Genomic DNA, 14,600 nt, shown 5'->3' with positions numbered 1-14,600 from the left:
AATTACGCTCCCTATCTGCAGTCTGTCTGCAAACACCTGTTATCCTCCCACACTCCGCCACCCTCCGCCAATCCCACTTCAGCACATCTCATCCTCTCTGCGTCTGTTTAGAGGCAGTTGGGTTTGGATGAGGACGGCTGGTATTGGGTTTGGGAGGCGGGGGGCTGATGGAAAGGACAAATGATGGGGGAGTTGGAAGTGCATCGTTTTATTACAACTATCTTCAAAACTTTCCCGACCAAGACAGTTTAGGTTGAGGTCTTTTCAGTAAGTGCTGTGTAGGATGTTTATTTCCCTTAAATCTGAAACTCTTTCCTGTAGCTGTTTGATTCTGTTCACAATGATTTGGAAGCATCCGTGACTGTGACTTGAACTACATTTAAAAGCTTTGTTATGTTTGCGACCTCAATGAGAATCATTGCTATCCTGTTGTGTAACCCTCTGGCAGTACGGTTAGATTCTACCTGCCTTCAGCTGTCTGAACGGATTTATTTGTACCTGGTTGTTTTTAAAACAAAGAAGACATTGGAATAATACTAACAGTGATATAAAAAAAGCAGCCGTTTCCAGTCAAAGTAACACTTATATCCGTTTTGGACGCACTGTATAAAGGATTGAGTGTTGCTCATAGTTTCTGCATCACCACCATTATTGCTTTTGCACCTTTAAACCTTGGTGAATCTAGATCACACCTACATTTTTTGGCTGTCTGATTTGAACAAATGGATGGTGTTGCATTTTCATGCCGATGTGTACGTGCACATCAGCCATTTCTGGGATATATTTATTGCCTGAGATTAAAAGACTTAAAAGGGGCCAAAAATCTCCAGTAACACGGAGGCGTTGGACTTTTGGAAACCATCAAGATGATGGATATTTTAGTGTTTCATTTTTATTATTTTATTTCGCTTTTATTGCCCTAAATCGACTGAAAACAGGATGGCTGTGATTGTTCTACATGTCAATCGCTGCATCAGTACAGTTATTGCCACGGAAACAAAAATCTTCATTCTGCATTCATTCATTTGAAGTTTCCTAACACTGGTTCTGTACATTGTTCCTCTTTAAAAAAACTAAGTCCCATGGACTCTCTACAGTTTTCATGCATATAAACATTTTCTTTGAAGATCAGCAGCATCTTACAAGGTCAATGGATGTTCATTTTTTAAATAATAACAATAAATAAATACATGATAAATAACAAATGAGCAAGTCTTCGATAAATACACAAAAATAAGGTCAATAAATAAATAGATAAATAGGTAGATAAATAAAGTATTTACATGATAAATAGATGAAATGCATCTAAACCGTGGGCGGAGCTTTGAGCGACATATAAAAGAGACAAACAGAAGGGTTTGAGTGTCACTTTGTAACTGAGGGTGTGTGAGTCAGTACCTTCACTCTGAGGTAACACAGGCGGAGGAGGGGGAGCACCTCAAACACTGGGTGGAGATTGCTCTTAAAGACGGAACGATGCACCATAAAGGCAGCTGAGTCAATGCAAGCCACCATGGTGGAGGAAGAACAACGAGAGTTTTCATTGCTATAGACGAGAATCGACCACACATGGCACTTATTACTTTAGATCATTTGGTCTGGCTCCCAGTGTGTTTGTCCAAGTCTGAACATCAGAATGAGATTATGAATCTGATCAGACAGTGTGTGAACGCCTGTTCAACAGGCTTGTTAGACGTTTAAAAATCTCTGCTCTGGCAGAATTGAATTGAGTGACCTATGGTCTATGATCTTGTATAGCTTATTCAAATTATTTTAGTTGAGTACCCACAGTTACAAAGATGATTTCGATCAACGAGGGATAATAAGCACAAAAAAATAAGTTTAGAAAAATCAAATAGAAAAATAACATCCGTTGAATTGAAACATTGGTGTGAAAAAAGGGCTTGTCTTTTTACCTCTTTAAAATGATCTCCCTTTTTTGCAAATACTGTCATAGTTCACATTTTCATAAAAAGTTCATGTTGGCAGTTGCAAAAGAATTCAATTCTTAGCAAATAAAAAGCAGCATAAAAATACAAGAGGTCATTTTGTCTCTAAAAAACAAAAGAACACTGTTAGTCCTTTTTTATGTTTTTTTTCTTTTTCTTTTTACTATTTGCTATAAAATATCAGGAATCTAAATATTATTACTATTGATATCAATATCATTATAGTCATTGATAAAAATTCACATGCCAGGCCTCATAAATAATTGTGTGTGTAAGTGTGTGAGCACACGTGCGTACATTGTGTGTTTGTGTGTGTGAGTGTGTGCATGTCTTGGTGTGACTGTCAGTGTGTGTGTGTGTGTGTGTGTGTATACATGTGCCCACATCCGTGCAAGCACATGTTGCTTAATTGTGTACAACTACCATCTACAGTCTCTATTTGGGGGAAGGTTGTTTGATTGTATGTTTCTGTGGACGATTAGCTACTGTGCAGGGAAAAAATCCAGCATCTTTTGAAATTGTCTTTGCCATAATCATTAGAGTTTCTTCACGTAATCTCAGTGAAAATATTGCTTTCTAAAAAAAGGGAAGAAAAAAGGCATGGAGGGCAGAGTGAACAGGGTTATTGGTTGTGAACCCACAAACAGAGGTTCAAAATTTTGCTTCTTTCTCGCCGTTACTTTTCTGATCCAGAGTCGTCTTCGTCTGCAGAGCCCTTGAAGCAAGCTGACTCATAGTGCTTGTTCAGGTAGGACTTGAGAGCGAAGGTCTTATTGCAGCGCTTGCATCTGTAGTGCTTGAAGGCAGAGTGTGTTTGCATGTGGGCGCGGAGGTTTGAACGGTCAGCAAAGGCTTTGCCACAGTGCGCGCAGGCAAAGGGCTTTTCCCCTGTGTGTGAGCGCATGTGACCTTGGAGGAGCCACGGCCGGCTGAAGGCCTTGCTGCACACGTCGCACTTGTGCTTGAGGTCGTGGGTGAGGATGTGCATGGCCAGCGCCGGCATCGACACGTACACTTTGTTACAGGTGGGACACTTGCGGGCCATCTTGCTGTCCAGGCTGCGGTGCGTCTGCTTGTGTCTGCTGAGGTTGGAGGAGGTGGCGTACGTCTTGCCACACTCGTTGCAGGTGTGGCGAGCTACGCCGGCTCCCGCTCTCTCCGTAGCCCCTCCGTTGGCGCTGCTGCTTCTTGAGCCCCCTCCCCTACTCTCGCTGTCTCCCTTCCGCCTCGAGCGCCCGTCAGAGATGAAGAAGGCATCCATGGTGTAACCCTCGGCCAGGGCCTCCGATTCACCACTGTAGAAGCCGCTGGCTGTCATGCCAGACTGTGGGCTGTCCGGGTGCTTCAGGTCGGGGTCGCAGTACTCCTCTCCGCTGCTCACCTGGGTGTAGAGGGGGTCTGATACTGGCGAGGCCAGTTTGTGCTCCATCTTCTTCTCCTCCTGGTATACAGATGGCGTGATGTAATCCTGGATGTAGCCTGGGTAAGAGACACACGCAAACACAGTTGGCCAGGGGTTGTGATGGATAAGGACACAGTGACATGCTGCTGATTACATGATTATCATGCTGGATGATTGCCCTGCGTGGAAACGCTGAAAGAGTGAGTGGCAGCACAGAGCTAATTGCATTTTCCCAGAACTCACAGGTTGTTCGCACAATAGTGAAATGATACAGGAAGACATGATGGGCTCTGCGACGTTCAGAAAGGTTGTAATTTTACGTGAGGATGAACGTTAGATAACAGCTGATTAAGATTACCTCCTGTGTGAGATGATGCATATTAAAGCCCCTCTTAAATAAGAGGTCGTATTAGTGAGACCTCCTGTTTCTCATGTCAGTCCTCTTTGGCTTCAGTCTGTCTCCATGTTTGTTTTTATAATCTTTCTCTGACTCACGTGTCAACTCCTAACTGTGACAAATACTCAATCTTGTATTTAATCAGGTTCTCTTTCTACATGCTTTTTTTTGTTTTTCATTGCAAACAATACTTTCCTTTCTGGACCAGATAAACTTGTTACATTGCTCCTTACATCCTGTAGGATTTCATCCTGCTTCTCCAAGCATGACGCCACAAAGCACAAAGCACCACAGCTCATTTAAATGCACCCAACTGTACAGAGCATGATTTCAGACAGATATATTTCTGCTGGCATCATTCATGTCTTTTCTTTCCCTCCAAAGCAACCCGGTGCCAGAGGAGCTAAAAGGCTTCCTGGCAACTAACAGCACTCAATACATTCTTGTGCTGTGAATATCAGAAGCTTAATAAATACTAAATGGATTCCACCTCCAGTGTTGATATTCTGCAGGTTCAACATGTGAGTCCAAATATAAAATGTAGTGAAACTCCTTTCTGGAGAGAAATAGTGCATAACTGCAGAAAAAAAAGCCATTCCTAAGCACTGTGTGCAGCAAGCGGTGGAAATTAGTTATTGACTGCTTTCTAATGAAATTCAAAGTTTAGAAGTGATCAATAGGCTATCATATGTAAAATAGTGCAGCTGCTGGAACAGAAGAGCTGCGGAGAAGATAGAATTGGAGAGAGGAACAGATCAAGTATCTGCGACACACAATAATAGTTTATTGAGCACAGTGTGCTTGAAGCTTGATAATGTCAGACATGGCTTCACACACATTGTTTGTGAAGAGGGTCACCTGTGTGCAGCAGGGAGCACGCTGAAGAGCCTCCAAGAAACAGGCCATTAAGAAATCAGTTGAAGTGCTCTCTTACTACAGCGTCTCTGTTCCCAAGGGGTTCTGTTCACACACACACACACACTTTGTCAAAGACATGACCAACACACATGACACCCGGGGGACAGGAAGCACCAGGTCTGTGCACACAGTATTCTGCTGCACTGTATGGGCTTGCTGATTTTGTTTTTGTAGAGATCATCAAATTAATTCTGGAATAAAAAGATTTTAAAGAAAAGACATATTTTCCCTTTCTTAATAAAAATAAACACCTCATTAACAATTTTATAAAAACTGCCCCTTCATCAGCTACTCCTTTCCAAATCCACCTGTTAAAAAGTGACACTGTGGAGTAAAACAGCTGAAGAGGCCTCTGCACTGCACACAACAACATGGCCTTTTATTTAGCTGGGATCTCTCTCTCTCTCTCTCTCTCAACATGAACTGTATCAGTGTAAGCAGCATTGTTTACTCTGCTTCTGTTACCCAAGGTCAGACACGGAGCTCATCATTTAGGACCTGCGCTGTATCAGCCTTTACAGCTCATAGACTCATTCCTCTAATGCAAAGTAAGCATGTAATTAATGGACCCTCTCAGCCACCCCTCTTTGTTGTTCGACAGACACTCAAGTCAAATGTCTCCACAATGGGGGGAAAAGAAAATCTGCTGGCGCGGCAGAAGTGCTGATGTTAGGTATTTCAGTCACGCTGAGAAATCCTTTATTTTTTCTTTTGACTCAGCATGAAAATAATCTTTTGTTCATATTAACTGCCTTTTCTTTACACCAATGTAGTGTTTATACTCTTTCCTTCTCTGTGGTGTAATATTTATTTTCATAGTGTTGAACAATAGATGAAGGAACTGTAATTATAAAGATAGATTGTTTACTGATGATGTGAAATCATGCAGCAGGAAATGTAAACAGCATTTATTTCAAGCTATGAAATCTGCCTGGTTTGGCATAAAAATGCATTTATTCATTTCTTGTTTTTATTCCTTCATCTCTATCCAGTTAGCTGTTTTAAATTTAGCAGCACTGACAGTTTACCTCACAGTCTAGATATTCCTTTTAATTCCTCTAATCCGAACCCATCTAAAATTCACTTGGCCTTATTATAGACACGGTTGAATAACAGGTGGGCAGCATCATCACAACATTAAGCTGTGGTCTGTGGAGCCTCTCTCGCTGTGAAAATAACCTCACAAATCACAACAAAGACACACATATGGTCCCCTAAACGTGGCCACAAAATGGAAGCGACGAGCTTAAAGCAGAGCGTGAAAGTGAAGGTCGCCTCTCGACTCAGACCGGAGCTTCCTGTGGCCGGCCCGCCGTGTGCTGACCACAGTGCAGCTATGTGCCTTTCTTCATGTTTACTGTACAACCTCTGTCACGTGATCTGCCTCATTGCTGCCCCAAGCATTTTTGTCTCCTTTTTCTCCTTCCCTTTGCTCCCCACCTCCCTCCCGGCTGTACTGTACAGTGTGTTGATGTCTCTTGTGGCGACGATAGGCCTGCACGGTTGAAACTCTAACCCCTGCTAGTTTTCGAATGCCCGGAAGGAAGAGAAAGATGTAGTGGAGCGATGGGGGTGGGGAGACTGTGCATGCTCCATTTGGATGGGAAGAGGGGGGCAAGGGAGGATCGGACTGTGATGGGAACTCAAGGACAATAACAGCTAAGGACAAATGTATCATCTGATACTCATCTCTCATATTCATGAATTTTTTAGTCCACATGATGGCCACATATAGTCAGCGTATGTGTGTTCAGCCGACACAGGGTTGGTACAGTCATACAAATACGTAACCGGAGCTTCTCCTGATTATACACACGTTTGTTCCCTATTTACATAAGCTAATCCGCGGCTGTGACCTGAATTGTGTCTGTCCTTCACTGGAGTCAAAAAACAAAAGTCTGGGAGCGGGGTGATGGGGGTGGGGTGCCACTGGAGAGGATTATTGAGGATATTAATGCAAAAATCAGCTGGCAGCATGTAACGTCTCACACTAATTTACACACTACGAGCATGTTATTGGCTGAAGCAGAGGAAAATCTCACCCAACACAAAAACAAAAGAGGATGCCATCTGTGCTAAGTGTGGAAATGTCAGGCATGCTGAAATCAGCACCGGAGCTGTCTACAGGCAGGAGCGCTTACACATCTTTAACTGGGCAGACTGGAGGCATGTTAACTTACCATTCTCACTGAGACGGACCCCAAGGCTGGTCACCGAGTCTGTGATGGAGCGTGCAAAAGTGAACGAGTCGTCCAGGTGGTGGTGATGATTGGAGTTGGCCACATTGGACGAAGAGAAATCATCAAGCTTGATCTTCTTCACCAAAAATGAGCGGGGCATGTTTCAATGGATAAAAACACAGAGCTGAGAAAAACGCATGAGAGAAAATAAAAGAGACCCTCTGAGGAAGCACACGCGCTGAGCTGGCTCGACAGTAATCCTTGCGGTTAATGTGAAGACAACGGCCAAAAACATAAGATAAGAAAGAAAATGGACACCGGTGGAGAACAAGGCTGACGGCAATGCTGTGTGATACTCTCTGGCTCCCCCAGCTTCCCCCGGAAAAATAAAAAAATAAAAAATAAAAGCGATCCTGTTCAGCACTGGATAGCTCCTGTGATGCAGCAGGCTTAAGGGACCAGTGAGGAAGAGAAGAGATGGAGACAGACAGAGAGAGGAGGGAGAGAGAGACTGTCAGACTAGCTGAGATCAGCAATCACGCCAGCCTTTATATGGGGCACAGGCAGTGGAAGATCAGGTGGTGCTGCGAAATGGAGCTGCTTAGCTTTAATCCATCAAATGTCCCCGGGGACACACATCAAATTACTACTGAACCGTCTGTGCATTCGCACACAGACAGAGGAGAAAGAACACAGCCAGACCCCCACTGCCCCCACTGCTGCTCCCCCATCTCCTCTCCTCCCCTCCCCTTCCCCTCTTTCACCCCGCTTATGCTCCATGCTCGGAGGAGGAGTAAAAGAGGAGGGCAGACAATGGAGATGTGGATGAGAGCACACTCAGTGTCCTGTCCCCCATTGTTTTCAGATGAAGTGGCACAGTTTATGTTTGCCTTGTACAGGCGCTGCCTCCCTCATGTCATCTCTGTTACCTCAGACAGCCTCAGATCTCTGGACTCCTTCGACACACTGCACTGTACTGACACACTGAGGGCAGCCGTACAGTACAGGAGAGGTTATCTGAGCGTCTGGGAGAGCTGGACCCTTTTATTAAAGCTGCTCTGGATTCCAGCAGTGTTGACGAGCGAGCTACGGGGAAGCACCAGAGCTGCACTGCTCGGCTCCTCTCTCTCCCTCCCCATTACGGCTGCACAGATGTGTGTCCTGCCATGCGTGGCAGTGAATTATCTGATTAATTAATTACATTTTTTTTGATTAGGGTGAAATCTAGAATTAGATCCGTGCTTGCTAAATTGGCCAGCTATCTGTGGCTTGGTTTATTCGTGAGGATTTATTAGCTCACTTTATTGATGTTATGCTACATTATACATTTTATTTTTTTCCATTAGAGATAAACATTTGTTGTTCTCTTGGTAAGATAAATTAAAGAGGAATATTAAGACACAACAATCATATCTACTGGTTGTTTTTTGAATGCAACAGAAGAAGGCTCTCAGCTGAGGCAGAAAGGATTCACCTGTTTGATTCACCATCAGCAGGAAACAGTAGAGGCACGTCACTTATTTGATGAAAACATGGGAACATTAAATCTTTTCACTAATACTGGAGGGAATGTGGAGGCACAACACAGCAGTGAAAAAAAAATGTCTTAGTTTTGTTGCTGTTTTTCTTTTTCTGTTGTGTAATCTAGAAGCAGTGCTGGTGGTATGGTCATTTCATTATTGCTTAATAAATGTTTCATGTTTTCAATGATACTGGATTTACAGTTAAAGAAAAACAGTCAAAAAAAAAACAATAAGTTGTTACTTCACAAATTATTGACCCAAATAAAAACACAGGGTTTTTTCTTCTAACTGTATTTTTTAAAGTGGGATCATATTCAGGATTGTAGTAATTAATAGTTGATGCTCTTTACAACAGACAGCACTTATCTGTAGAGGAAGCCAGCTGTGACTCAGAGCTACAGTACATAGGGGATGAAAGATTGAGTGACATGTTGAACAAAGTTCCCCAAAAGGAAAAGTTAACCAAAAAGTGAGGCCTACTTATGATGCCTTTGTTTAAGGTAATGGTTATCAATGCAGCAGAGACATTATAATGTTTCTGAAAAACAGGTATTACCGTTAACAGACTAAATAGACATCAGCTTATTTACATTTTTATGGTATGAAAATACTGACACCATAAGTGCTTCATTTATACACATGATCACTTTTTATTCATTTTACATATGACAGTTTAATTTTAAAAGACTATCTTCTTTTTTTTTATCGTACTACCAATTAATAAAAGTTTTCTTTATAAAAAGAAGAGGTGGATTTCTAAATATGAGTCTGGAAAAGGCGAGTCGTCTTATAATCATGGTCTTCCAAAATACGGGCAGATACGGAGCCTTGCAATCAACAAGTCAATAGACTACTTGTTCGCACTTGTTTCAGTAGTTGCATTAATTTTATATTTCTCTTCTTAAACTGTCAGAATAAATATTTTTCTTACTAATTAATACCTTTACAGGAACATTAATTAAAGGAGTGTTTTTTGCATCCTAAAAACATTATGGCACCACTTGTAGATTCCACTGGGGGAAAAAATGAAAAGATGTCATGCAGGTTTTACAGCAATGAAAGATGTCTCTAAAATCTGATTGAATATATTTTGCATTCCTGTATTGATCCTAAAATTGAGCTTCACTGTGGCGTAGCAGCTGCAGATTTATCCAGGGGTTTAGGGGTGCCCCCTCAGACACTGACTCCCTCTTAAATCATCCTTGACACTAACAGTGACCCTGCAGCTCGGACAGTGTTAAATCAGGGAGGTCGGGATTTATCACGTGTGTGTGATTGTACATTACAGCACAGGTTCACAGTGCTGTCAACAAGCTAAGCTTATAGAGTGCAGGCAAGGACGGGAAAGGTCAGCAGAGGCATCATTGTCTGAAATAACGAGGTCTGCGGAGGGTTTTTCTTTCAGGGGGGGAATGTAGGTTTATCAAACCGCTTTAGTATGAATCATCTTTTGAAGCAATAGTTGACATAAAGAAATCACTTCAAAGTATTTTATCATCTCTCTCAAAAATACTGTTCTCATCCACCCATTGAAATCATTCTGTTTTTTAGGTTGTTCCAGAGATCATCATTTGTTCATGAGAAAAGAAAATTGTCACTGTTGAATTATTCCACAGACTTGAGTCCGAAGCGCAGAGAGGTTAAATAAACAATGAACCCTCCTTGACTCATATTGAACCTGCAGCTTTTCAGACCTGAAGAAATCCTGAAATAAAAACCTCCACCTTACGACACAGAAACTCTCATTATTAAAGCAGCCTGTTCAATAAATCAAGAAAGAAAAGTTTAATTTCACAATGCATAAACAGTCAAACTGTTTTATTTCTCTCGTTAAGAATTGTTCATTCTAAGAAATACCAAGAAAAAAACATAAATAATTTACAACTTCCTGGAGCTCAAAGTGACATCTTCAAATGTCTTGTTTTATTCAAACTAAAGACCAAAACCTTCAAATATTCAGTTTACAAAGGAAATGAATAAATCCACATTATTCTGAGTCTGTAACTGGAAAACTTTTTGCACTTATTTGTTGTTTCTGCCTGTAAAATATATTAATTGACAAATAATTAATACAAATGTTTTTTTGTCCTTTAGCTACTCAATTTGCTTATGATAGTTTTTCAACATGCTTATGTTTTTTTATTATTCTTCTGTAAACTACACTGTGTAAGGAGCTGAGTGAAACTTTAAACTTATTATTAATTTGTTGCTGATTTTAATAGTGAAACACAGCTCTTTGTTTAAACACGGCAGCAATGGTTTTTTTATGAATGTTGTTGCCCCATCCTGATAAAATATGTTAAATTATCTACATATATAAATTGATCCGTGGTTTAGTGGGCTGTCTCTTGATAAGAAGGTTGGGGGTTCAATCCCAGCTACTGCAGTCATGTGTTCCAGTGAGTTAGTCAGCAGTGTGTGAATGTGTATGAATTGGATTAGTTAATACTGATGGTCCCCTACTTTAGCAGCCTCTTCCATTAGTGTATGAGTGTGAATGGGTGGATATGAAGAGATGTGTTAAAGCACTTTAAGTGGTTGGAAAGATTACAAAGCACTGAGTGATTACAAGTCCATTTACCACGATCATCCAGTCCGTGTTATAATGTAGGAGGCCACCTGTAACTGTTAAAGACGTCATCATGCATTTTTTTCAGCAGTATTGGAATTTTTTTGGCTTGTTCTGTTTTTAATGTAATATTATATGTAAGTGAATTATTCCAGCATTTCATCAGAGACATTTTAGACTGATAAATCAAAGAGCGAGAGCAACAGGTGAGCCACAGGTCGGAGGTGAAACGTGAGGAACAAAAGGGAAACCTGCTGAGATTGAAACATCTCTCAGGTTACTTGTTTCCAGCAGCAGGCTACTTTTAGACAATTGTTTCCTCCTCCTCATGCCAGAGCTCCGGTCCACTTATGGCCCCCAGACTCCCTCTGACATGTGGTCACTGCCTCAGGACGTTACCATAGCGACAGACCCCCTCGGGCTGGAGGAGGAATGGTTTTTCTACTTCACTGCAGTGCTGGAGCGGGGGGGGGGGGCTCTGCTCCGGTCAGATGGGAGGGGAAGGGGGGGGTTGGCTTCATTAACATCCTGTATGGCCCTCCAGGGTTATGGAGATGACCTGAGCGGCCGAATGAATGAAGTCAATCTAGTTGATTTGTTCCTTCACAGTGTTCCACAGGAGACCCCACCGACAATTACCCCACCTACAGGAACGTTTATTATCTCTATTTACAGACACGTGAAGTCTGGTTAATCATTGCTTTTCAAACTGGTTCAGACACCTGACATAAAACAGGGAGAAATCTAATTTCTGCTCAGGTTGTGATGCATTAAAGCTGAAACTTAAGCATCTCACACTTGGCACTGCTTATATAACATCACTCTGAGCTTGTTGGGGTAGGTGAAGAGAAGCTAAGAGTCCATTAAGCACAGCCATCTATAATTCACCTCTCTCCTGCTTACTGGGTCACTTCAATGGGGCTTTTTTCAGTCGCTGCAGCGGGAGACTGTTTTGCTCTTTAGAAACATAAGCACTGCTGATGATTACAAAGTCTAAAATAGAATATGAGAACACATCGGATGCAACAAGTATTTATCTGAAAGGACACACTTGTTTATTGTTTCCGTTTTGTTGCAGCCATCATGCATGCAACAGAAAACCCTGTTGGAAACCTTTTAACACAGACACTCATCAGACATGGCTCAGCGAATAAGGTCATGTTACTAATATTTAACATTCACTGTGGATTCCCAGTCCAACATGCAGCCTGAATGGACCTTTACTGCCTCCCCAGCCGTACTGTATCTAATGCTGTTTGGCAGATAGTTCAGTGTATCACTCATGCCCTATTTGGCTTGTGTCTGTCTGTTGTCCTGCATGCATCTCAGAGCGTGTGTGCATTTGTTGTCCATGGGCAACTGTTCAGTAAATAGGGCAATTAAGTGTGAAAAGCAGAAAGGAGCTAGCATGTTCGTATCTCTTTGGTGGGGGAGATAATTTATGCTAATAACATCTCTACTGCTCAAGCTGCCCAAAAATGATAGCAGACCCCTTTGGCTTCAGAAGAATCTTTTCATCCTCTTGGAAGGAAAAAAAAAAGTGGTTTCTCAACACCTTGCAAATAAGACAGCTGTGTGGCAGTGAATGAATCTCTCTCCCTCTCTCTCTCCCTGCCTTTCATCTGCAGATGATAATCTTTTCTCCTTCACTGTCTTGTATGGAGCATGTTTGTTCTTCATTTAGCCTGTGGAATACTTGAAACCTAGTTTCCCCTCCGTCTTCCCCCTCTGCTCTCTCTCATAGCCTCACACCCTGCACACAATCTATCATCATTTTTCCTTCAAGAGCCGTCATAGGAAGTCGCAGCATGTGTGAATGTATTACTGTAAATAGTATCCCATGCATGAGTGATGCTTCTTAATAACACTTAAACTCAAGCTCAGTATGCTGTTCATGTGGCATAAATTCCTCTATCACACTGAGGGGCACACAGGCGTTGGGTGGCTGTGGAGAGCAGTGGCCGTGATGGCAGTTCAATAAATAACCCCAGTGAAAGTGGGAGCAATAAACCATATGAAATCTCTACCAGCTCCCCACTATCATCATGCTCTGCAAGGAGCTCTCATGTCAGCTGCAAAGAACAAATGTATCAGCTTCCAAGGCTAACATCATTTCTTTTGTTCAGCAGTGAAAAAGAAGGCCTTATCAAAATGCAGGTTACACTTTTCAACATTTGGTCTTAAAGGAGTAGTTCAGCATTTTGGGAATAGGTTGTATCTTTCCTGCTTAGCGTTAGGTGAGAAGAACGAAATTGTCATAAAGTCTGTAATAATGAAACTACTGAGAACAGCTAGATTTTTAGCTTAAACCTCAAAGACATGACACAGGGTGAACCAGTTAGCATGGCTCTGTAGAAAGAAAACAAAAATTTGCCTGCTTGCAGCTCTAAAGCTCTCTGATTAATATTATACTGTATGTTTTTTGTTTGATCTGCCCTAAAACCAAATAAGTAAGATGGCAATGGAAGCATATGAGATGTGAAAACAAGGTGTGATGTTTGTAGTTATCATCCACATTGTTTTTTCTTTTTAAATGATGATTTTTGATTGTGGTGTTTTTATTATGCTAATGTGTGCAAATTTTGTGTTGAAGAAATATTAACTTGTTGGATTAATTAAGTGTATCTTATCGTAATCTACTGTATTATAATGTTCCACATCTTATGATTATGTATTGTATCTTATTTTAATTTATTGAAGCAAAATATTTGTTATCGTACCATATTGTATCGTATTGTATCTTATGTGATTGTATTATATTGTATGGCATGGTATTATAGCTAGGGATGCCAGGGGTGTAACATCATGTAGTGTAGCACAATGTAGTATAACGTTATGTAATGAAATTTAACATAATGTAACACAATGTAACTTAACAAAACGTAGCCTAACCTGAAGTAGTGCAACTTAACGTAACGTAATGTGGCGTGATGTAACTTAACTTAAAATAACTTAACATAAATAAACGTAATGTAGTGTAGCATAAGGGAGTATGATGTAATGTAAGGTAATTTAACATAATGTAACACAATGTAGCTTGAAATAACGTAGCGTAACATAACGTAGCGTAACATAACGTAGCGTAACATAACGTAGCGTAACATAACGTAGCGTAACATAACGTAGCGTAACATAACGTAGCGTAACATAACGTAGCGTAACATAACGTAGCGCTACATAACGTAGCGCAACATAACGTAGCGTAACATAACGTAGCGTAACATAACGTAGCGCAACATAACGTAGCGCAACATAACGTAGCGTAACATAACGTAGCGCAACATAACGTAGCGCAACATAACGTAGCGCAACATAACGTAGCGCAACATAACGTAGCGTAACATAACGTAGCGTAACATAACGTAGCGTAACATAACGTAGCGTAACATAACATAGCATAACATAACGTAGCGTTACATAACGTAGCGTTACATAACATAGCGTAACATAACATAGCGTAACATAACATAGCGTTACATAACGTAGCGTTACATAACGTAGCGTTACATAACGTAGCGTTACATAACGTAGCGTAACATAACGTAGCATAACATAACATAGCATAACATAACGTAGCGTTACATAACATAGCGTAACATAACATAGCGTAACATAACATAGCGTAACATAACATAGCGTTACATAACGTAGCGTTACATAAC

At 41.2% G+C, this 14,600-nt stretch overlaps 1 protein-coding gene across 1 annotated transcript; it reads right to left on the bottom strand.

The window, feature by feature from the left end:
• Nucleotides 1-2,625: 2,625 nt before the first annotated feature.
• On the bottom strand, nucleotides 2,626-7,006 carry scrt2 (scratch family zinc finger 2). The gene is made up of 2 exons (XM_034694882.1): nucleotides 6,847-7,006; nucleotides 2,626-3,428 (listed from the first exon to the last, which is right to left on the bottom strand). The coding sequence occupies exons 1-2, from the start codon at nucleotides 7,004-7,006 to the stop codon at nucleotides 2,626-2,628; spliced, it is 963 nt and encodes a 320-aa protein (XP_034550773.1).
• Nucleotides 7,007-14,600: the final 7,594 nt, after the last annotated feature.

The sequence above is a fragment of the Notolabrus celidotus genome, chromosome 11, assembly GCF_009762535.1.
Source record: "Notolabrus celidotus isolate fNotCel1 chromosome 11, fNotCel1.pri, whole genome shotgun sequence".
Taxonomy (NCBI): domain Eukaryota; kingdom Metazoa; phylum Chordata; class Actinopteri; order Labriformes; family Labridae; genus Notolabrus; species Notolabrus celidotus.
Note: the sequence above shows the minus strand (reverse complement) of the source record. Positions and strands in the feature narration are given on the sequence as shown.